The sequence below is a fragment of the Chlorocebus sabaeus genome, chromosome 12 (assembly GCF_047675955.1).
Source record: "Chlorocebus sabaeus isolate Y175 chromosome 12, mChlSab1.0.hap1, whole genome shotgun sequence".
Classification (NCBI taxonomy): Eukaryota; Metazoa; Chordata; class Mammalia; order Primates; family Cercopithecidae; genus Chlorocebus; species Chlorocebus sabaeus.
The window spans coordinates 13,000,002-13,025,279 of record NC_132915.1 but is presented as its reverse complement, the minus strand read 5'-3'; the positions used below and the strand labels follow the sequence as shown (position 1 = coordinate 13,025,279).

The 25,278-nt window shown below is 38.4% G+C and overlaps 1 protein-coding gene across 14 annotated transcripts in view; it reads left to right on the top strand.

The window, feature by feature from the left end:
* NTRK2 (neurotrophic receptor tyrosine kinase 2) overlaps positions 1-25,278 on the top strand; it is a 369,088-nt gene that overhangs the window by 39,549 nt on the left and 304,261 nt on the right. For all 14 annotated transcript variants that reach the window (XM_037998574.2, XM_037998577.2, XM_037998575.2 and 11 more), the window contains 5 exons: positions 184-252; positions 2,958-3,112; positions 15,767-15,903; positions 16,443-16,575; positions 19,826-20,131. In XM_037998574.2, coding sequence (XP_037854502.2) covers positions 184-252; positions 2,958-3,112; positions 15,767-15,903; positions 16,443-16,575; positions 19,826-20,131 — 800 coding nt within the window. The remainder of the gene's footprint in view (positions 1-183; positions 253-2,957; positions 3,113-15,766; positions 15,904-16,442; positions 16,576-19,825; positions 20,132-25,278) is intronic.

Sequence of the window (25,278 nt, the reverse complement as noted above, 5' to 3'; positions counted from 1 at the left end):
ATATAGACAAGGTTAGAGGAAAAACTCAGCTATCACTCTAAGTGAAAGAGAGAGAGATTTGGATGTAAGTAAAGCATGCATAATGATCAAATAAAATTGCATTTTGTAAACAAAATCTCTGAATACTGTGTTCCTAAAATGTAACATTTTAAATTCATGTTTAATGTTTTTGATTCCTTTCAGCAATTTTACCCGAAACAAATTGACGAGTTTGTCTAGGAAACATTTCCGTCACCTTGACTTGTCTGAACTGTAAGTAATGATTTTGTGTGGCATTTGGGGAAAAGTTTTCAAAGGAAGGGGTAATTCAGTATTTTTCTTTTAATGAGTGATGTTGCAGATCTATTTTTATATCAAATTCTCGAAAAATGATTTCTCAAGTTTCACTCTCTCAGTCTTTTATTCCCTCATGGTTTATTATTTCTCATTTAAAAAATTCAGTAATTAAAAAAATAGAAATCTCAGTAGTGACATATCATTTCTGGTTCGTTTAAATGTTGTTTTTACATAAATAATTTCTAGTAGAGGGAAAAAAGAGAAAAAGAAGGGGGCTTTGTGTGAAAACAGCTATATACTTTATATCTCACAGCATCTGTTGGGTTCCTGTTGGATTCAGGCCCTAAAGTCAAGCAAACCCATTCAAAGAGGAAATAAAAATGGGCAAAACTCTGCTCACTTTTGTCCATCTTAAGGATAGGGAACATTGGAGGAAAGGTAGTTCTTCTCTTTCCCTACCCATCTTTGTGAGATTTTCTTCCAGGTCTGTTACTGCATTCAATATTTATTTTTAAGTCCCGTTTTCTTCTGTAGTGAAATGATAGAAAACATATTTAAAGGTGGTGACGACTAACAGCCAGGATTTCCAAGTGAGCTCAATTCCTTGCGTTGTCCCCATTAAACAAATATGAACTGTTGCCATTTTTATGGCACCTCGAAGCGTCCTAATGCAGAGGATTTGTGGGGCAGATGTGGGCCCAGGAAGAGGCCTTTGAAGATTAGACAATGGCATTTGCTTAAACTCTATGTTGCCTGAATTGTGGAGTCTTTTGATGAAGATCCATCCTTATTCACAAGGAAATTGTGCAGATTGGAAGATGTCACTGCTGGAGAGACAACAAGTTAATAGGTGTAATGGGTGTTATATGGTGAAAGTCTTGGCAATTGGCAATTATTTGGAATAAAGTGAATTCAGGGCATTGAAGCACTAATGCTTCTAACACAGGAATAGGCATGACAAACTAAAGGAAGATATATGAGATAGGATAAAGTACTTGGTGTAAAAATTTTGGGCGACATTGTTTAAAATTTTCTTGCTGGATTAAAAATTACAGTTTCAATTTCAAATTTATATCTCAATATTCTTCTTGAAGCATATTTAATCCATTGATTCAACCAATGTTAATTTTGTACCTATCACAAATCAACACGATATGGCACAGGGCCATGGGGATAAAGGGAGAAACGTTTCTATGTTCCTGGATTCTGTTATCCAGTGGGAGAGGTAGAAACCTAAAGATATAAGTGTAATGTGCTGTCATAATCATTGAGCTTGCACAGTAAGCTGGAGAAAGAAGCCAGCTGTGCACCAGTGTTGTGTTGTCATATGAACATTGCTGTATTCATAATTGAAACATTCCTTTCCTTCTTTATCCCTTCTGCTGAGTTAATGATATCCTGTTTTAGAAAGACTTTTTAGTTTTACATGTCCTCAGAGCTCCAGGAAGCATTTTGAATTAGTGGGGTTTAAACTGGTGGTGGGTCTTTTCTGTGTTCTTTTCCATATCCCATAACATCAAATCCCATTTTGGTGTTGGAGGGATACTTGGAGGTGATCAAGCAGACACAAATTAAATGAGTCTATCATGACCACATTTTCCCCTAAGAAACTCCTGGAAAAGTCTCCAGGGATCCCTGGGATTCTTAGAACCCAACCAGAAAACCACAGGACTAAATGATGTGGCAAAGTCCAGGTCCTGTCTTCACGGAAATCTTAAGTATTGTGGTTAATGCCAGGCAGAGTCTATGTAACGATTTTAAATGGCCTCATTTAAAGGCTCATTACCATAAATGGAATTCATCTTAAATAGGCCACTGAGTATTATAAATAAGCATTTAAAGATTTTTTTTTTCTTGTGGTTTTTATTTTCCTCTTGACTACTTCCTCTTTTACCCATTGCTGGCCACAAGAGTCCAGGCAGCAGGGCTGAGGTCTGAATGGCGGTGGCTTTTCACCCACAGTGGTCTAACACAGCTCAATCTGCAGCTCAGTTGTCTCGCCCTCAGAAGAGCTTGCTGTGCGTGTGTATGTGTGTGTGTGTGTGTGTGTGTGAAGGTCTGCAGCTCCCTTTCAGGTTCTCTTTCTCACCTTCACTCCTGCTATCTTGAATCAATGAAACTGACTGTGATTGCATGATGCAGAAAGCTAGGGGTTCCAGCCTTCTGGCGTTCACACTTTAGTCTTAGCTTTGTACTTACAGTCTCATTTTAAATTGAGATGAAATTGTTCTGCCCCCTGCTGAAGTTTGAGCTTAGAAAGTGGTAACACTTGAGCCTTTAGCCTGGTCAGAAATAAGCATGTTAGCATTCCTGAAAACTTCTTGTTGGCGTCTTCTTAATAACTCTATCATAACCATGATAAATTTGTCATGGCACCTTATTTTCCCCATGTTATGAGACGTTCTTTTCTATCCTATATTTTGGCTATTTCTCTCTGTATCTCGTTTCCCCTGTTATTCTGTAAGGTCTTCTGTCGTTCTCCAGTGCTGTCTGCACATAGCAGATGCTCAGTAAGTATCAGATAAATGAAGGAATAATAAGTACTGTCATGCTGTGAAAGTGGTATGACTTCAAAGCATTGCTGGCTAGAAAGAATTCATAATGCTGTAGTATTTTACAAGCACCAGTGTAGCTAAAATGGAAAAAGGAACTTGATCTTTTGTCATTTTTGTTCCCTGTAGGATCCTGGTAGGCAATCCATTTACATGCTCCTGTGACATTATGTGGATCAAGACTCTCCAAGAGGCTAAATCCAGTCCAGACACTCAGGATTTGTACTGCCTGAATGAAAGCAGCAAGAATATTCCCCTGGCAAACCTGCAGATACCCAATTGTGGTAATTTATTTTTAAAGCAATGTGTTCTAGTTGCTATTAATTATTCTTATTGCCTTGGTGTGGTAGTCTGGGAAAATTACCACTACCTGGATTGTATATAGTATTCTGTTGATGTCTCCAGTGAATCAGACAACATTTGTGTGTAGTGTGGAGTAATCGGCTGGGAGCAACTTTGCTGAATATTCTTTGCAAGTAGACTATTTATTCGGAGTGGGTGGCTGTAAAGTGCATAGAGAAAAAGTAGACTGCTTATTCTTTTTGTTTGTTTGTTTGTTCACTTGCTTATTTGCTTATGTTTGTTTATCCATCTATCCATGCATCCATTCATCCACCCATCTGTCTGGGCAAAAACTATCTGCTGAAAGTGTGGCACTTCTCTGGCCACATATGCCCTTGGTTGGCACCCAGGCCAGGGATCTCAGGGTGATGAAAGTGTCCTGGCAGCACAAGCAAATGCAATTCAATCCAGCACATTCCCTTAAACTTGTCTTACTGCCAGATGTCTGTGTCTCTTGATGGGGTGCCCCAAGTCTGCTGTGCTACGTGCTTCTCCCCATGTCTGGACTTCAGATCTCGTACTTTACCGTCATCCCCTACTCCTCTCCCCAGCATTTTCATCTCCAACATTTAAAAGGGCACTGAAGGGCAAAGTCAGAGCTCGTGTGAGTGCTAGTGAGTTATAAGGAAGGAATAGCAAAGTGTTCTGCTTAGGATTTTACTAGTTTTCAGTGATGTACCTCTACAATACCCACATGTGCATGTTACTCCCCCACTGACATTTGAATCAGTTAGTCAACCAGTTAACAAGTTCACAAACAATTATGTTTCATCTTCTGGCCTAGTGACTGGTGACACAGCAGAAAGCCATGTAGCACCTGGTTCTTGTGCACAAGGAATCTGTGTATTAACCACAAACAACCGATTCTTTGTTTTCGGAAGACCCTATTATTTGAGGTCTACTTTTTATTTAAGAAAAAAGGAGCTGCTGCACATGCTTCATAGGAATGCAATAAAAATAAAGATATGTGTCTGTTTCTTGCCCTGAATGACCTTAGAAGATGGCCCTGACCCTTCCCAAAGATTTTTCTGTCACAAATAGAGTCCTTTGGTTTCATAATGGGGGAATAAGGCTTTGTTCTCTTGCCAACCTCTATCAGTTTTCTTTGCTAGCTAACACTTTAAAAAAACCACAACTTTTAATATGTGTCTTTTCCTGATTGATAAGAGGGTAACTGTTCTCTGTTCTGGTACAAATTTGTACCACTGAGAGGAATTGCCTAGAGGGACAAGAAATTCAGTGTTGAGTCACCTGGCCTTTGGCCAGCTCCCAAATCCCCATGGCCTTTGTGGCCGCATTGGTTCAGCAACCACCGAGAGGAAAAGAGAGAAAGCATCTGACTCTTGCTCTGGTTTCACAAACTGCCTCTTAACAGACGTCTGCTTTGCCCTTGCCTGAAACCAATTCCATTTTTTTTCCATTTTAATTTTTGGTTGTGTTGTCTTGGCAGCATTCTGGGAATGCACCCCGCCTTACGTGTTATTGCTCGGCCATTGTGATTGGGATAGGGGACATGTAAGGAGTGAACTGGTCCTCATTTTTCCTAATCAGTTTGTCAATTTTCAATCATTTTTTATTTCTGTTTTCTACAAATTAGTCAACGAATTGTGTGTCTAAGAGTGAGTTTTTGAATCTAGTGTAATGAGGGCATGGGCTCAATTGATCCTTTAGGATTGAATGGTTACATTCACAGTAGCAGTCACAATTCATTTCAATGTCAAGGATGCTTTTCAAAAAGCAACATTATAGAAGAGTGTGGCAAGTGAATTGACAAACTTATTTTTCCTATCATTTTTGTGTTCTTGTTTTGTTCTTTCTCTTTTAATTTTTATTCTCTTTCAAGTGTTTTACTTTTTATAATTGCATGTATTATATTGATATGTTTTGTTGCAAAGGTAATTTCCTACATTACACATATGATGTTTGTCTTTTTCTTGCTCCTAACCATTTCAGGTCAGTAGTCATAGATCTATCATACTCTTTTTAAGCATTCCATGAAATTCATGGTACAAGGTGTCTTAATTAATTAAATGTTCCATATTGACGGGCATTTGGCTTATTTTCCAGTTTTTTGATACTGCAAAAATGTTTCAGCAAGCATCCTTATTCATGCTTTTTACACATGTATACAAGTGGAAAGGTTTTTTTTAGAATGCATAGAAAGAAGCAGAATTTTTGGTTTATGTGGTTTGCACAGTAAAAAATGGCTGTATCTATTTATGCCCACCCTGACAAGGTATACCTTGATATTAGCGAACTTATTAGTGTCTGTCTTTCTAAAAAATGCTGTTATGGCTTTTGAGTTTGCATTTTCCTGATTACTCTTGAGTATCTTATATGTTTATCGGACTGTGTTTATGCTTCGGCAAATTACCTGTTTATATCCTTTGTCTATTTTTCTGTAGGGTTTTTCCTTTTCTTTACTTTCATTGTTCTTTGTTTTTTCTTAATTGTTTGAAAGTGATAAATATTCCCTCTTTTAAAAAGTCTATAACACTGAAATATTTTCTGCACAAATTTAAATGTGTATTTTCTACATAGAGATAACCACCAATAAGGCAGGAAAAATATTTTTGCTTCCCTTTATTTCTTCTCCCAGCTCTCAGTTTGTTATCATCTGGGATTTTATTTCTATATTGTTACCTGACTTTTTTGAAGATGTATATCATAGACTTTTGTGTCCTACTGTGTTCTCTTGGTGCGATTGTTCTTTTTGCTGGAGTATATCTTCTAATACTTCTTTCATAGAGATTAAAAAAATAAAATCAAGTTCTTAAGTGCTGGGAAATTGGCCTGTATTTTTTCTCCTTAGTGAAATTTGCTGAGTAAAACATTATAGGCTCAAAAACTCAGAACTTTGAAGATACTGCACCATATTCTTTTTGTATTGAGTGTTGCTCATGAGAAGTCTGAGGTCAGTCTGATACTTGCTCTTTCTAGGTAACCTGTGCTTTTTTTAATTTTTCCACCTCTAGAAGTTTTGAGGATTTACTCCTTATCCATGTTATTCTTAAATTTCACCACAACGTAACTAGATGTGGGGTTAATTTTATTTTTAATTCTGCTTAGTGTAAGAGATACCCTTTCAATGTGGGGGTTCATGTCTTCAGTTCTGGAAAAATTTTCTTATTGATTGACTCAACGTATTCTTTCCATTTATTGTTTCATTCAGGAATCGACATTGGATAGATACTTACACTTTTGGCTCCACTCATGCTGGTCACCCTTTCCTTGGTAGTTTCCATCTGCTTGTCCTTGTGTACCGTATTATGGGAGAATTGGTTTACTCATCACTTAGCTCTTCAGCTGTTTCTCCAGCTGCTGATTTTTTTCCCTTTCAGCCACTGATGATCAATTTCCACAATCTCTTGTGAGTCATTTTTTTTGTGTGACTGAAATGCCCTTTTCCATACTGGGGTTTGCCACATCTCCAGGGAGTCCGGCAATCCTGCTCTACTTTTGGGTTCTTTGAGGGCCTCACTCTTTTGTGAAGCACATGGTTATGTGTCCATTTGGGGCTGTGCTCCTTTTCATTCATCCACTTCTGCTTTCTCTCACTCAGGAGTTCTTTATAGTTTCTTCTCCGTCAGTGGCATGCCTTCTATTTTCCAACATTGTTCTGGGTTCTAAGAAAAATATTGAGTATCACTTCTAGATATCTGGGATAAGAAAGGGAGCCTTCACTTTGAGGCTTAGTCATGTATTAATTTTCTTTTGATGGTTTCCCAACTGGTTCTTTCAGGAGAAGTTAGATCATCTAAACAGAAAATGACACTAGAATGTTGGATTTAAAATCTTTCTCTGGAATTCTGTGTTGAAGAAACCAGATAACATGCCAGTATCTTCAAGTTAGATGTCTTGTTTGAAAAATAAAAAAAGAATTTATGGTCAGCTGGCTTTTTCTTTTACATATGCTTTTAAAACACATCTGTTGTGTTTAAGTCACAGATTTGAAGTTGGTCTTGTTTCCACACTTTTTGGAGGGGGGTGAAACTTTTTAGCTAACTCTGAATCAGTAAACACCATGGTCTTGTGTGTGTCATCTTTGTAAACCAACAATTTGCCAACTACCATGGCCATTGTATTTAGTTTGCAATTGGTACTATTTTTATTTCAATGAAGAAGAACTACTGAGATTTTATTTGTTTGTAAGATGAGTTTTCTTTAAAAGCTTCCCTTGTTAGTATTTCGTCATGGAGGTATTATATGGAGAACAAGTTCTCTACATTTTACATGCAAATACACATATTCCATGGTGCCTACTGTACCCCTTGATCATAACAGGCATTTGATGAAGGTTTGCTGAATTAACAAATGCATGAACCATATCATATTAATGTTCATATTGGGCTGTGTGAATGTTTCAGTTAATTAAAAATAACTTAAATACATTATTTTAGCCAAATTATTCTATAGTTTAGTATTTTTTCATTCTTTTTGAAATTTTTATCCTTATTGCATTTTTGGGAGAATCTCATTTCTTCTTTTTTCTTTATATCCTTAGAGATTAATCGAGCATGATAGATGGGGCTGGGAAGTTTAACTGCATCATTTTCATTAACAGTGCAGTCAAAATGCCTCACAATATTTTTCTAACAGTCCCCTCCTGCTGTGAATTACTGTAAATTTATTCATGCTGTAAAACAAGTAGTGGTTCGTTTCTTCACAAGGCCTTTCTAAACCTTAGAAAAACTTTATTAATTGCAAGGCAACAAAACATTTTCATGTAACATTTCCATATTAATTAGAATAAAGAGGTGCTATGAGCAATGGTTCTGAAGACTGAAACAGAATCATGTAAGTGCTGGTGAAGAAAGCTGATTTGGCCAGGCTGTGCTGATTATCTTCTCGTATAAAAAATCTCCCTGCTAATTCTTCAAGTGTTTTTAATGAAATTATTTATCATGTAGTATTTTTTAAAAAAAATCTCTGCTCAATTCCTGCACACTTAGATGATTTTCAGCAGTTAATCTTGCAGTATAAACCTTTCAGTCACTTCCCCTGGCATAATGGGATTATTAAGGAGCAGTGGATGTTACATTTTAATTTTAAAAAATACTATCATTATTATTTAAATCTTACCTGAGAGCTTCTTCAGCAAGTGTTAATAGTACATGAAATGCTCTGCCTTAAGTAGATGGCAAATACATTTAAGAAAGGCAGTATTCCTCTGGGTCATATCAAAAGAATCCCTGCACCTATTTTACTAGTAACTAGTTACCACACAGAATGATAGTCCCACAGTGAATATAAGGTGGCAATTCACTTGTTGGTTGAAGAACTGTGCAGTTACTATATAAACCATCCTTAATGCTCCTATGGCTTGAAATCAGACTTGCCTTTCGTTTCCTTCCTATTTATTATGACAATTTCAATTTTCCGTTTTTCTAACCTTCAAACTTTTAATGTAGAAGCTTTTAAAGGCACATTGACAAAATACTATTTATGTTAGTGAAGGTCAGTTCACAGGTGCCCAGAAGGAGAGGCCGGGTTCCTTGAGATAAATTGAATTTAGTGATTTACTTTTAAGATTTACTTTTGGTTTCAACCACAGTTTGTAGCACATATGTCTGTGTAGCATATTTGTACATACTCCTTGTTTTGTTTGTGTTGAACCAAGAAAATAGACTGGTAGTAATTCTACTTTGTTAACACTCCCAGATTAAAAGAATATGCTATATTAATGCTCTATGTGGAAGTTAGAGTGATATGAAACATTATTTTCTTAGCAACTTAGTTGGATTGACTTTCTTTCCTAACTATACACAAAGGCTATTTTAGCATACTGCTTTGCTTTAATTTTCTTAGAGATCAAGTTTTGTCTCCTAAATAAAGCCAACCACACAGTGGATCGTTGTTTTTCTTTATCTTCTTAGAATGTCAAATGAAGTTGTTTTTTTCTCATCTGTCAACTGCTGTTTAAATTTTTGTGTTTAGAAGTTATGTGGTAGTTGTCACTATTGTGACATGGCTCACATGTGCTTAGAAGCGCAGTTTCAAATTTGAGCTTGCAAAGTCATTTTTGCTAACTTTCTGTCAGTTTTGCTACCAGGTATAAAGCAATCACTTCTAAATAGGTCAGGCTCATTTTTGCTTCATTCTTGGTTGTGGAATATAGCTGTTTAGGAGGCAAAGAACTTTGAAGATATGACAAAGAGATAGAAGGGTAGAGGGGAAGGTTATAGAATTTTAGTATTCTGTTGACAGAGAATTAAGAGATAGGTCAAGTGTTTATTTGTTTTAAGTTATTTTATGTGTGCACAAATAGAAGTGAGAGGAGAGAAGGCAGAGAACAGACAAAATTATAATTTACTTGAATATTTTTATACATGTAAAGTGATGCTCAGGATCACTGAAACAAGCTGAAAGCAAACACAAGCCAGACCTACTGGTGATTACTGAAAAATATTAGTAAAACCCTGGGTTCATCCAAATGACTAGAGATTTGTTTTTCCTTAAGAGAAAGTGAGGGCCTATACACTTCGAATGAGTGATTGAAGGATCTAGTCAATTTGGTCAACTCTCAAGAAGTACGCACTAATAGGCGGGAGCAGAGACGTGGAAGATCCCGGCAAAGGAAGCAGCCAGAATGCTCTGGTTAAGGCCCTGGACAGACAGATGTGGGCCAGGGCCAACCCACTCACTAGCTATTTAGTCATGATACTTGATAGCCTTAACTTCTTCATCTGGAAATAGAAATATTAATGGCACCTACTTTCGAGGATTTTTGGGATGATTGATAAGGTAATAAATGGAAAATATTTAAAACAGAGTCTAGCACATACTAAGTATTGAGTAAATAATAACTATTACTACCATCAGTAAGAATAGATTTAAATGTATTTTACATCTGAATTTAAATATATGTATATATCTTATATTTTGTCAAATTGCTTGAAGTAAAAATAAAGCCACAACAAACATTACAATCAAAGAACTGATTCTGTGCTCAAATCTGCTTGGGGAATGTAAGATCAATGGAATTTAAATGCATTTCTTTATAGCAGGAGTTCTCAGAACTTTTAATTTTCTAATGTGCATTGTGAACATCCAGTTTCTTACAGAGCCTCCTTCTCCTTCTCCTTCTTCTTCCTCTTCCCCTTCTTCCTCCTCTTCTTCCTCTTCTTCTTTCTTCTTCCTTTTTTTTTGTAATCTTGAATTTTTTTCCCCTCTAGAATCTCAATAAATTAGAGTTCTATAGGACACGCTTTGGGGAAAATTTGATGGACAACTCAGGTCCATATCAGATTTAAGAATAATAGTTGTAGGAACAAAAGCCCATTGAACAATTGCCGGATACTTTTGGTATAAACGCCTGTCCTTCCAAGTGTGTTCTGTGGAACAGAGAGTTTATTAGAAATGCAAATTCTTAGGCCCCAACTCAGACCTATTGGAAAATAAGCTACATCTTTAACAAGATACTCTGGTGATTCACACACACAATAGAGTTTGGGAAGCTTTGCTGTAAAGAAAGTCAACATTTTCACTGCCTGGTTGATGATTTTCTGCTGAGGTCTACAGGCCAGTACATCCTTCCTGAAGGAATCCAGATCAAGAGACATCTACGTGGAGGTATCTGTCTGCCTGGGAAGCTGGTCGTCTCCGATCTCCAGCGAGGTTCCCCAGAGTGCAAAGGAAGACAGCTGTAGGGCTTAGAGTCAGGATCCTTTTACAGTAGAACTAGCAGCTCTTGGAAGCGTTGCTGGGCTTTGCTGTGTGTTTGTGCCGATTTCAAATCTTATTAAGCCAAGAAGTAGTGCCTGGCAAATGGTTTATCCCGCCTTGGCTATTCATGCTTCCCAATTCATTTTTATTGTGCTAATTAAACCTCAAGTGATATTTCAAGTACAGATTGTTTTTCCATTATTGAATCTTTGGCCAGCATATTAACGCTGTAGAATTAACATGAGTCAGATGCTTACTCATTTGTGGAAGACTTTACATTTAAGAGATCTAGACTTGGCCAATTTTGCTCAGATTCCTTTGATGACAGGGTGATACAATTTGTCTATAAATAAAGGAGACTCACTCTTCTCCAGAATAGACATGTAATTATTTTTAAATGAAATAATTCCTTTATCAAGGAATCATAAATACCACTTTATCAGTGATATTTATGGTCTGTGATGAAATGGATATGTACAGCTTGGGAGGTAGTGGTGAAGACCCTGAGCTTTGAGTTCAAATTCTAGGTCTGTATGTACTTGGACAATGTTGGATAATGTATTTGACTTTTCCAAAACTCATCTACTTCATTAATTAAATGAGGGCAAAATACTTATCTTCAAGACTGGTTCTAAGGATGAGATAAAACAAGGTACTAGGCAAGAATATCTGGTTCAGTGAATGCCCAATAAATGCTAATATTAGTATTACTGTAATTAAATGCTTTTAGAGCTGTTAATTATGTAAGCTTAAGTTTGAAAAATAAAACCCACATGAGATTTTATAGGAAAAATTAACATTATGATGTAACATTGCCTACTGAGAATCTCTTTATTTTAACCTTTCTCTGCTCAGAATTTCCAAACTATTAGATACATTTATAAAGGTAGGAAATTCGTTCCATGGGTTTGTACTTGATATGCCAGGGTGAGTGTCTTTAGGCTTCATCGGTGGGGTCTGGCTATGGAGGGGGTCATACCTTGAGAAAAGCACCATGACAGGCCTTGACTCTGATGGTCACCCCAGAGTCAGCAGATAAATCTATAAATATAGAAAGTGGAAGAGTCGGTGGAGCATGGTGGCTCATGCCTATAATCCTAGCACTTTGGGAGGCTGAGGCAGGTGGAGTACCTGAGCTCAGGAGTTTGAGAACAGCCTGGGCAACATGTCAAAACCCCATCTCTACTAAAAATACAAAAAATTAGCCAGGCGTGGTGGTATGTGCCTGTAATCCCAGCTACTCAGGAGGCTGAGGCACGAGAATCCTTGAACCCAGGAGGTGGAGGTTGCAGGGAGCAGAGATTGTGCCACTGCACTCCAGCCTGGGTGACAGAGCAAGATTATCTCAAAGAAAAAAATAATAATAAACAAATAAATAAATTTTAAAAAAGGAAGAGGGAGAGTTATCAAAGCACAACCACTTGCAAGCTGAAAAAGCAGATGCATGAGTAGTAACTACTTAAAGGGTGAGAATGCTGGTTACCAAGTTGACAATGGAGAAAGCCAAGGGGAAACTTCATTTATATGGCAGAACTACTACAATGCTTAGGGCGTGAGAGTACAGGTAACACCAAACACTGTATTGGTTGAAAGTCTGCTAAGCCCAGGTGACTGCACCTCTCCTGCCTCAGCAGAAAAGTGGAGGCTTAATTCTCTAAAGTGGATAAAACAAAGGTTCTGAGAAACTCCAGATAGAGTGAGGCCATGGGAACCATAGAGAATATGATGGATTTACATACTGAATATTAATATTTTCAGGCCTCTTTCTCCTCCAAGCAGGAAATTGGAAGAGCATTATTTGAATAACTTGACCACCCCCTTCCTCAAAATGATTTCATGATCCTGACATCAGGTGGTACCTAGTAAATTGGCCAATAATATTGTCCTACAATGAAGCTGAAAATTCATAAATTTGTGCAATGCTTCTAGTACCTCAATCTTAAAGATGTACGAATAGCCAGACATAATTGAGGAAAGCTTGTAATTGAAAGACAAACACAAAAGCAACAGAGAGAGAGAAAAAAAAATTGCTAGAAACAAAACTGATACAGAGAAAAGAAAAATTCAAGAAATGATTATAAATATATCATAGAAATCGTAAGAGATATTGCATCCATGGAACAAGAAGAGGATGCTATAAAATAAGAACATTCAGGAACAAAAGAAGAGCCTTGGGAATAAAAAATATGATAGAGGAATGAACAATCTTAAAAGCGGGCTTTAAAAATTAATCTGAAAAACTCTCCCTGCAAATAGAGCAAATAAATGAAAAGCTGGAAAATAGAAAAGGAATGGAGAATTAAATGGGCTATCTATAAGGTCCAACCTCCAAGCAATAGTTCTAAGTGGTAAGAAAGCATGTGTTATAGTTATATTGGCACATTTTTTTCCTTTCATAGTAGTACATAATAGCAGTGTTGCAACCTGTACTTAATACTGTTTTAAATTTGATGAAATAAAGTAAGTATTGCATATTAGATGGTTCTGGTGTTAGTAAGGCTTGCATACTGATAATATTTTTTTTTTTTTTTTTTTTTTTTGAGATGGAGTCTTGCGCTGTTGCCCAGACTGGAGTGCAATGGCACGAGCTTGGCTCACTGCAAGCTCCGCCTCCTGAGTTCAAGCGATTCTCCTGCCTCAGCCTCCCCATTAGCTGGGATTACAGGTGCCTGCCACCATGCACACGGCTAATTTTTTGTATTTTTTAGTAGAGATGGGGTTTCACTATGTTGGTCAGTCTGGTCTCGATCTCCTGACCTCGCGATCCAACTGCCTCAGCCTCCTAAAGTGCTGGGATTACAGGCATGAGCCACCGTACCTGGCCATGTACTCATAATCATCTTTATGTCTCCACTGAGACAATTATAGCACATGAAAAAGTGTGAAGACAGAGTATGTTGAATGTGGTGGGGGCCTGAGGAGGGCTGGCATTCTGTGTGAAAGGGAGCCCCTCTCTCATCTTCCACCATGGGAGGTCAGTAGATACTGCTGAAACAGGAAAACCAAGAAGTAGCAATAAAGAGTGATACTTAGTGATGAGCAGAGCAATGCCCAAAGAAGAAGTTAAAGGAGATGAAATGGGTGCCTCTGGGAATAGGAAATAGTGCCACATGGGTAAGGTGGGACTACTGTTTTTCACACACAGTAGCTTGAATCTTTTTCATAAGTTTTATAGAACTATCAACTCTTCAAACTATGTGATTAAATATTTGATTTTTGAAAAACAAAATTAAGTATATATATATATTTAAAAGTCACCCAGATTATGCCATTGACTTCAAGGAGATTTTTCACTAAGTAAGCCCATTTCTTCTATTTTGCCTTGACATGCTCCATAATAAATTGAACAGCTTAATTGTCATAGAAGTTGTGAAGAAAACACATTGAGAAAAACAACAGACTCATCCAAGGCCACAAAGTTAGTATGTGCCGGGTTTAGGGTGTGGGGCTTGTATTACACTCTCTGTTAATCATTGTTATATATTTCATTGCTCTGTATAACTCTGGCTATTAGTGGCCTTTTTTTTTTTTTTTTTTTTTTTTTTGAAACGCCATGAAAGATGTAACATTGGTCTCTATTGGATGCTTACGGGAAGGAAGAGTTTGGAAGGGGGTCTCACTAGCCCCTGAAAGCCAGATCTTATTGGGGAATCCTCTCCCAGTGGTGGGAAAACCATGAGATACAGACTGTATAAATCTTATTCCAGTCTGATTTCACTAATAAAGAAAGATGGCTTTGCCAGTAGGAATACAGGATAAGAGAAGGGTTTATCCATAATAATGTGAAGATGACGGGTCAAATATTGCCAGGTGGGTGGGTTAATTGCAATTTAACGGTTGTTGAAAATGAATCGCCTTCTTTGACCTCCAGGTTCTGATCTGACTTAATGCTGTATCATAGTTCTGTAGGACATAACTGTCAGGTGACTATAGTCCCAAGCAGAGTTCCTGACACCAAGAGAGGGACAGGCTCCACTAGCAGGTCCTGACATATTGTTATACCCTCTAAGACATGCCTACGTGTAAAAAAATACCATGATTCTTATGCAGTTTAAAGCAGTGTCCACACTTGGTGTGATAATTTCGTGAAGTGATAGCAGCATCCGTAAAATTACACATAGCTTTTGAAATATAAACGTATAAAAATGATGCTTTGCTGGACTATTAAAAAATGTTTATAAGGTTCAAAGTTTCATCTGATAAGTACATTCTCAGAGTCTTTCCAATAAAAAGAACTTTTCACTGAAATGAGTCCATATACCCATTTTCATTATGTTCTAAATAAGATAGCAGTTTTACCTATAATATTTAACTATGATTTACGTAACTTTGAAACATTCTAACACTGTAATAGTTCAAACTGCCTGTCTTTGAAAAATGCTTTGAAACTACATTTTCTTCCATAGAATGAGTCTTTCAAAATCTGTGTCTGGTAGAGGGTTAGATTTGTGAGAGTTACTTAAAGCAAAAAACAGATTTTTGCAAAAACAACATAGCTGCATCTCACCCTTTTGTGTTCTTGAGCATTAAAAAAAATGGGGAGTAGGAGACAGAAGTAAATAAAAGACATGATGTCAGTCTATAGGTACAATCTCTGTTTATGTGCAAAAACTGGATTAGTAACTGTAGAACAGAAAAAGAGGTGGAAGACAGTTCTTTATACTAGTGTTCTTAAAATAAAAGGTTATTAGGCAATAATGCTATAAGAAATGTGCATAATTTATTTTGAAATCTACTTATAGCTTTTTTTGATTTATGTTAAATCTATGAAGCTGATCAAAGTGGCACTTTTTCAGATCAACATAAATCAGTCTCAAAAAGCAATTAAAGATTGATTTTTAAAGCATAAACAGTTTTCAATTTATTGCTTTTAGTTTGATACTGCATTTAACTATTTGCATATGCCTCTGTTTACTTTTCTTGTTCCATAGGTTTACCATCTGCAAATCTGGCCGCACCTAACCTCACTGTGGAGGAAGGAAAGTCTATCACGTTATCCTGTAGTGTGGCAGGCGATCCGGTTCCTAATATGTATTGGGATGTTGGTAATCTGGTTTCCAAACATATGGTAAGGCTTGTGTTTGGCTGTGTCTTAATAGAGAGACAAGAGTGTTTCAGAATGTGAGAATGTATTAAACCTAGTGATGATCATTTGATATTTTATAGGGCTACATATAGAAATTTACAAAGAGTTTTTGATGTACATTTACTTTCTACTTACTCTTAATTAACAAAGACTAATGCAGGCTTGCATTTTAGTTATGCATACCTAAGAGAGCGAGGAGTCTTTATATCCCTAGTGAGCTCTTTGTATCATCCTGAACAAAGCGAGTGACTTTCCCTGTGGTCTTCTCCCTTGGAGGGAATTCAGGGATCAAGTCAACCTCATGCACTTAGCAACTGAAACCTAGAGAAATAGAATAACTTCTGATTTACTTCTTTGTCTGAGCCTATTTCAGGCAGAGAAGTTTTTCTAATGCTATATATATACATTATATTATATTTATATATTTGTTTTTTTCTCTAGTTAGGGGAAGAAACCCCAAATCTTGTCACTTTGGGATCAATTCTAATCAAGGTTATTTTTGTCTGTTAATTCATTTGTAGAATGAAACAAGCCACACACAGGGCTCCTTAAGGATAACTAACATTTCATCCGATGACAGTGGGAAGCAAATCTCTTGTGTGGCAGAAAATCTTGTAGGAGAAGATCAAGATTCTGTCAACCTCACTGTGCATTGTACGTAATCAGACTGGCATGTGTTTTTAATAGCAAATGATCACGGACATACCTACGTTTGTTGCTGGGGCACTCTGGGTGCTGCTTATATTTGTTAAAAAAGTATATGCAGTGTTTTGTGCATACTCAATTAAGAAACATTATCAGCCTCTTTTACTTGTTCAATTTCTGCTTAATAACTCTTGCTCATGCATGATCTTTCTTTTAAGCTTCTTTTTTGATTTTAAGCTTGTCGTTTTGTGCCTTCCTCTGTCTTTTTTTCTGATAGAATATATTTTGGGCTGGTTGCTCCCTCTTACCAATGTTTTAGCTTAAATTTTCATAAACCAGTTTCTAAAACTTTCTTCCTCTATAAAAGCAATATGATGCTTTAAAGTTATGATACCTAAAGTATTTACTGGCTGTTCACAAATGCCTAATTGTACCGTTGATAAAATAAAACCTCGTTCATTTGATAATCAAGTTTCTGTGAGAAGGTAGGATTAGTCCTACTTAAATTACTGAAAATTATTATCAACTGTAGAAAACTTTTATTATTATTGTTTTAAATTTCTGTGTACATTGAATCTAAGTTCAAAGATATCCATCTTCTTAATTAAATATAAAATTTTTCTTCAGTATTGTAACTAATTACATTTTGAAATTCCAAATTATGGCTTTTAGCTTGAAGGTATATATTTAGTAAAAACTATATAGACACTTCACATCATTGTAAATTCTGAGCTGGCACGGTATAAATTAATGAGGTTTTACTCCATTTGGATTAGAATTTGGATGAGAAAAACATGAACGTGCATGTGTGTAAGTGTGGGTATGAGTTACACACGTGTAGACCCATGGCCATAGCTGGTATCAATATGCTGGTTAACACTCACTCACAGCACACATTCAGCATGTGATTGCTGGAGTGAATGATTGAAATCATCAGCTGTAATCCTTTATCACTGTCAGTACAACCACCATGCCCAGTGGGTACTAAACTCGTAATTTCTCATCATTTTGACCCCCTCAGAAGCCTGAAGTCAATGTTATCTCCAAACATATGCAACCACTTCCAACTGTATGTCCTTAAATCAGCACCTAACCCAAAATTCATTTGAGCATGGTGGAAGGCATGAGGGGCCCTGGGTGTGGGAACCTGGGCTGGTGGGAGGAAGGTAAGTGTGACCCCTGCCCCACTGTGGTCCTTGTCGTGGTTGGTTTATAGCACAGGTCTACAAGTGTGTGTATCTACACATGCATGGACCTTATTTTGTATTTTATATATATATATATATATGTAGAGTCCCCCCAAATTATATTTAAACTGAATTTTTATAGATGAAATCACATATTCAACCTTTTGTTTTCCAAAGACTATTTTGAGGAGGCCTGTGGGAGATACTCGGTATAGCAAACAATTAAGCTTTGCCAATTTACATTTAGTAATATCACATTTCTCAGAGGGAGGGACATTGTTACAATATACTTGGGCGGAGTTCGGCTTCGCAGGTGCTCAGTTGAGAGGAATGTCGCTGGTAACTGGAAATCTTTCTGTAAATTATGAAAGTGAGTTAGGTTCTTTTATCAGCTTGGCTTCTTCCTAGGTAGTGTTGTGGGAGGATTTATCTGAAGACAAGTAAGGGGGTGATACATATTACCTGCTTTCTATGAAAAATATCCAAACTCGAGTTTTTTCCTCAGTTTCAAGTTAATATCTGTATGGTCGCTAGGCTCTGAAAAATTGACCTTGTCTGTCATAGTTTAGACAAAGACCAGAAGCAATCAATGATAAAGAATATTAACAACTGGCCGGGCGTGGTGGCTCACGCCTATAATCCCAGCACTTTGGTAGGCCAAGGCAGGTGGATCACTTGAGATCAGGAGTTCAAGACCAGCCTGGGAAACATGGTGAAACCCTGTCTCTACTAGAAATACTAACATTAGCCGGGCACGATGGCAGGCGCCTGTAATCCCAGCTACTCAGAAGGCTGAGACACGAGAATCGCTTGAACCTGGGAGGCAGAGGTTGCAGTGAGCTGAGATCATGCCACTGCACTCCAGCCTGGGTGACAGAGTGAGACTCTGTCTAAAAAAACAAAAACAAGCAAACAAAAAATACTAACAACAAAGATAACCAGTGCAGAGACCCCACTCAGATGTTTTGTCTGTTCCTTGGCTACAATGCCTTAGATTTTTTTCTCCTCTTGTTTGACGAACACATATAGTCAAGAAGCAGTGCCTGAAAGGGAAGGGCCACTGGATTAAACATCAGGAGACAAGATTCTTGTTCCAGATCTGCCTTGCTCAGTAACCTTGATGAGCTCACTTAACCTCATTGCACTTTGGTTTCTTCCTCTGAAAAAATGATGCTATTAGATCTCAAAGGTTTTTTCCAGTCCTTGATTTTGTAATTACCAAAGTCAGACTACATTAAAATAAATAGATGAAGTATTTTAAATACCCTCACTTAGGATAAGTACTCTGTTTAAAGATTCTACTTGATAATGTTTGTTTCCCCAAAGCATAAAGTGCTTTATATCTAAAACTGAAATAATCCCTACTCTGTCCAGGCTTAAATTGGACCCCAAACATTTAAAGGATCCAAACATTGGCATCTAGGATCCTAGCAAAAATGGACAACACTATAATGAAATGTGATACTTTCAAAGAGTATTTACTATTGACAATCAGTAATAAATATTGATTTATTAAACTTATAATAATTCATCAGCAGCAGTAACATTTATTGCATTAATCAGTTTGATCTGTTTTCGAAGTTATGTGAGATCAAGGCTTCAGGTAAAATTTTAAAAGTCATTTTTGTTATTTGTATTATTTAGGAAAGAAGTTCTATCAAAAAGTATTCATTATTTTATTATTTTGGGTTGTTTTTGGTGATGAATCTGTATAATATCAAGATACAGATATTAGAAACCAAAGTCAACTTCAAATGGACTCTTTCCACTGTCAGAAATCTCTTGGATCTGTTTGGAGCTGGTTTTCACTTATACTGAATAGATTTGAGAAATGACTGTAATGCATGGGTCTTAAGTAGAACACAGAAAGGAATCTCTCTGAAGCTCTCTGTAGGGAGTTACATCCACCCTGATGATGATACAAAATACTGATGGATTCCAGAGTTTCTGATCATGTGTTTTTCTAAGCCATGCAGTGGTTGAGTAAAATTCCCTGTCAATGACACAGACATCTCGAGATGGGGAGAATTCTGAGCTTTCTGATGCTATTAACTCTCTCTTTTTCAATTTAGTTGCACCAACTATCACATTTCTCGAATCTCCAACCTCAGACCACCACTGGTGCATTCCATTCACTGTGAAAGGCAACCCCAAACCAGCGCTTCAGTGGTTCTATAACGGGGCAATATTGAATGAGTCCAAATACATCTGTACTAAAATACATGTTACCAATCACACGGAGTACCACGGCTGCCTCCAGCTGGATAATCCCACTCACATGAACAATGGGGACTACACTCTAATAGCCAAGAATGAGTATGGGAAGGATGAGAAACAGATTTCTGCTCACTTCATGGGCTGGCCTGGAATTGACGATGGTGAGTAACTGATGCTTTTGTATGTGGGGAGAAGATAGAGTCTATCATTCAGCTGTTGACAAAATCACATATACAATAAACCATCCCCAAACCCAGTGGCTTAAAACTCCGTTATTTAATCTTGCTCATGGATCCATAGGTGAGCGGAGTGGCTTTATTTTGCATGTATTTATTGTAGGAATCAAGGTCATGAGGCAGCAGCTACATAGGAGACGTGCTTGCTATGACGAGTGCAGAGTGAAAGAGGACAACTGGAACAATGTGAGGCTTCCTAAGGCCTAGATTCAGGGCTGGTGCACCGGACTGTCTCTTCAGCTTATCTGCCATTGGCCAAAGCACATCACAGGGCCAAAGCCAAGTTAAGGGGCAGGGAGTTGTACTCCTCCCAAGAAGGTGATGAGGAAATGAATAATATTGAATAGTTATCTAATATACACTGGATTAATAACTACTCTAGAGTGCCCCTTATGAGAAAAGGGTCATTATTATTATTACCATCATTGTTGCAAATGTTTAATGAGATTTTGTACCCACAGTGGAAAAACCCATGCAAAACTACAAGCACAGGAACTGTGTTTGGTTGGCTTGTGATGCATTTAAGATTTATTTTCTAGCCTCTTACCTAATTCAAAAAGGAGAATTCTGGTTTCTCATCCATGGATGAGAAATTAGTGTCTTGGACTGTTTTGCTTACCCGGTCTGACTGAGCTGAGTGAGTCTTTTACTGGCTCCCAAGCTGTTTTTCTAGGAGTGATAATAGTGCCTCTCTGGCCAAAGGCTTGGACTGCGGAAAGGATGGCTAGCATCAGGGGTCTACTCTGGGCACAGCAGGAGCATGTCAGTGTGAGCTTCAGGAACAGTGGGACAAGTGTCATGCATTTACCTGCTTCAGATGCTGTCCTTCAGTGGAGTGTTCTTACCTACTCAGTCTCATTGCCCGAATGCTTGCTACCAATGTGATGGCCAAGGCTTGTGTTTGGATGTTGGGAGCTGTACATGAATAGAGTTCCTCACCAGAGTAGCTCTGAGTCAGTCAAAGTCATGCAAAGATGACTTGGCAGGGAGAAGGGAAAATAGAACCCTGGAGACTTATGAGGCAGAGGCTGCTTGGGCTGCGCATACCTGTGTGGCTCCCAGGGCCCCGCCACTGGCAAAGGTGGTCCATGCAAAGCCATCTCTGCAAAATGACAAACAAGAATGCAGTCCTTCTCATTACATGATAAGTTCCTGTTATTTTGCTCTTCACTAGACCTCTTTTTAAATGCACAGGCTTCCTTAGTATGTTCAAAATGTGATTTGGAATATATGTTTGATTTACAGACAGCAGCCCTTCAGGAGCACATAAAACAAGCAATATTTGGATGCAATACCCTGACACCCCTGGCTGTTGTTGTCTTTTCCATTAAATCTTCCTCTTAATTGAGAGTTTAGCTGCTTGGCTCTGGTTGCTGTAGTAAATCTCCAGCTTACAATGTGCAGGAAGTCATATTTCAGGGAATAGCAGCTTCATAGTTAAATCCAGAGACACTGATTTAGGACAGTAGCTTTTTGCTTGTTCTTACATAAACTTTTTACTTCTGAATAATTTTAGATCTGTAGAAAAGTTGCAAAGATAGTATAGAACGTTCACAGACTTCCCCCACCGTTGTTAATATCTTACATTACTGTGGCACATTCGTCACAAATCAGACACTAGTATTGGTACATTACTAATAACCGAACTTCAGACTTATTTGAATTTCACCAATGGCCCTTTGAAACACTTGGGGGCAAAATCTGATTCAGAGTGAGGGTCTGCAGTTACAGGCTGTCAGAAGTGGTCTGAGTCTTTTGATATCAATGCACAGTACTGTCAGTGTAAAGCCAGTAGCTTCTGTTTTGGGAAGGATTTTCATCTTTCCTTTTGAACATTTCTGTATGGTACTGATATTTGGTAGAGCTGAGCTCTTACCCATGTGGCTTCATTTTCATTGATCATTTCTGTTAGTTTTAACTTAGCTTGTGATGGGAAAGAATTGTTTTCTGGTATAAGAATAACTTGGTGTTTCTCAAACATTCCCTTTAAAAGAAATAATTATTTGTAAAAAATACAACTGAAACTCAATTTTATAAATATGTTTCTTCCCCTCCTTTCTCTCCATCTTCTTGTTCATGAATTTATTAGGTCTTTAAAATATTAATATCTGCTTTTAGAAAAGCCTGTTTTTTTTGTTCTCTTTAAGTATTTACTTAAGTGTCAGCTATCAAGGAGTAATAAATGAAAGTGGAAATGAAGGGGACTTGGCCCAGGGTGACAGTGGATATAAATGGCCCTCGTGGGCCATAAACCAGTGTGACCGATTGGAGATTGACCCCACTTGGCTAGGGGAATAGAATCGTTGTGGGTATTTATGAGACTCACAGTCATAGTGCACAATGACCTTTCTTAGAATTCCTTCCTTTCTCATTTAACCTCCTTTAAAACTAAAGAAAAATAAACAAATAGCAAAAAAAAAAAAAAAAAAAAAAAAAAAAAAAAAAAAAAAATTCCCTGCTGGTCTGAAGTACATTCCAAGTTAAGGACAGCAGGTCAAGTTTGGCTTTATAGTCCGTTAATATTTCTACTATTATCATACAGTAATTGATGAAGTTTACCTCTCACAATTATTTTTTATAAGAAATTTCAGCCTCTTTCTCCCAGTTGTTTTGGTAAGATCCCACCTTCCCTTTTTTTTATTTGTTATATTGGAAGTGTCCTGGCTTACAAGGAAGCAGGCAGCCTGGGCTCACTGTGAAACTAGTTGCATTTCCACACAAAGCCGGAATTAATGTGACAGTTCTGGTGTCCCTTAGAGTATGTGCACCTCATTCAGCTTAGAGCAGATTTCTGCCCAGGCGCAGTGGCTCATGCCTGTAATCCCAGAACTCTGAGAAACTGAAGTGGGCAGATCACTTGAGCTCAGGAGTTCGAGACCAGCCTGGGCAACATGGCAAAACCCCTTCTCTAAAAAATTGCAAGAATTAAGTGGGTGTGGTGCGTGTGCCTGTAGTCTCAGCTACTCAGGAGGCTGAGGTGAGAGGATTGCTTGAGCCTGGGAGGTGGAAGTTACAGTGAGTCATGATCGTGCCACTGCACTCCAGCCTGGGTGACGGTACCAGATCCTGTCTCAAAAATAAAACATAAAACTTATTTTTCAAAAAAGAACTAAGATTTCCCTGGGATGGTCATTTTGCTTAGGAACTTGTTTTTTAAAACAGAGAATAAAGTATACTGAAAGAAACTGAAGCATAAATAAACCAAAAGTCTCTGAAAGAAAAATTGGTGAGCATGGAAGAGGATGGACCAATTGGATGTGATGACAGTCATCATAACCTTTACTCCTGCTTGGGATGCAGATACTAGACGAGGTGGCAGACACCCTGCTCTCCACTTGGAGGAAGGATGGAGAAGTTCCACCCCAAGCCAGTGGCAGCCCAGTCCAAGAGGTACCAGTCACAGCGTGTGAGGATGTGAGGCAGGCACTAAAAGAGAGCAGCCCAGCAAACCAAGATACCCGTGTAATGTCTCTTGAGCATGTTGGGGGCCTTGCAGACTCTGCCATTTCCCCAGCCAGCAGGCTAATGTGGAAGGACAGGTGCCAGCAGATCTTCAGATGTCAGCAGGACCCCAGACACCAAGCCGGCGCCCTTCCCCATCTGTTAATCACTGGAAACCTGGCTGGTAACCCAGAAAGAGAAAAGACCTTCCCAGACTCCAGATACTAAATTGATCATTTTGGGTCCCACATTTAAGAACCGAACTTAGCTCCAGTTAGTTTTGGATTGTGTTTAAGGCATAAAATGCAAACTTTCAGCTTCAAAATGAAATCTAGAAAACCATGATGTTTCTCCTCTAGCACACTGAAGAGCACAACTTGTGACAATCAAACTACAGGAGTTTTATGTTACTTTTGTTTTCCATCATGTCTTTAAAATCCATTCAGTAGGAGAGATCTTCCCTGGCTCCCAGAACAGTAGCTTCTTGCCCCTTGTTGCATATTTGAATTAACTGGGGACTTTTTGTCACTTTTGTTTGATTACTTTTTTTTTTTTTGAGGCGGAGTCTTGCTCTGTCGCCCAGGCTGGAGTGCAGTGGTGCGATCTCGGCTCACTGCCAACTCTGCCTCCCAGGTTCACGCCATTCTGATTACATTTTTAAATACATATTCCTGGGGCCTAGCTTTAGCAACTCAGATTCAGTGGCTCTGGGATGAGAGTTGGGCTTTGGCTTTTTTTTGTTGTTGTTTTTAAGGTCCCTAGTGATTCCAATGAGTAACCAGGAGTGAGCCTCACTGATTGGAGGAAAACTCTGAGCTGTGTAACGTTTTTCTGCATATGATTGAGTGGCAAACAATCCTTTGGTTATTTTCAGCTGCAGATAGAATCTCAATTGAGAAATGGCATGTCCCACCTGAGCTAGAAGTGAAAACTCTGGATGCGAGCTCATGGCCAGTCTCCTGTCCTCCCCAAGTTCAGGCTGGCCGTATGGGGTCAGGGATGGAGTTTGCAGAGGTTTCAGTGCCCCTGCTGCCCAGGTGAAAGGGAGTAGAGAAGGAGATGACAGGGAAGTTTGCTCACTAGTGACTTTGTGCCCTTGGGACCTAGGAATGTTCAAAGCTGATGTGCAGACTTTCTTTCCTGGATACCTTTGTGGGCTCTTGGAGATTTCTCTCTCTGTATTTCCCATGATGTGAACAAATGTACCTCTGCTCCAGCTGGCACAAGCAACTTCTGACTCCAGGAACGTACTTTGTGTTGTTGGAGTCCCTCAGCAGGACCTAACACTCCCCACAAAGACTTTCTCCTGTGCTGCCTCTGGACTGCAGGGGGCACTCATAGTCTCTTGTCCTCTGGATGTAGAGGTCAAACCAAATGCCACCTACACCCCACGGTTGCAGGTTTCTTTCACCTTCTCTGGCAAGGGTCAGGCCTTGTCCTCTGAGCCATCCATTTGCAGAGAACATACTTCAAGCTCTCGGAGTGGTTCCGTGGAAGCCCCTCGGTGGGGCGGTGTTAGAGCAGCACTTCCCCAAAGAAACTTCTTTATAAATCCTTCCTTGTTCTCTCCTTCCAGGGATCTCTTACACTCTCAAGGTGAATCAGACATTTCCAAGGACATGGATCCAGTT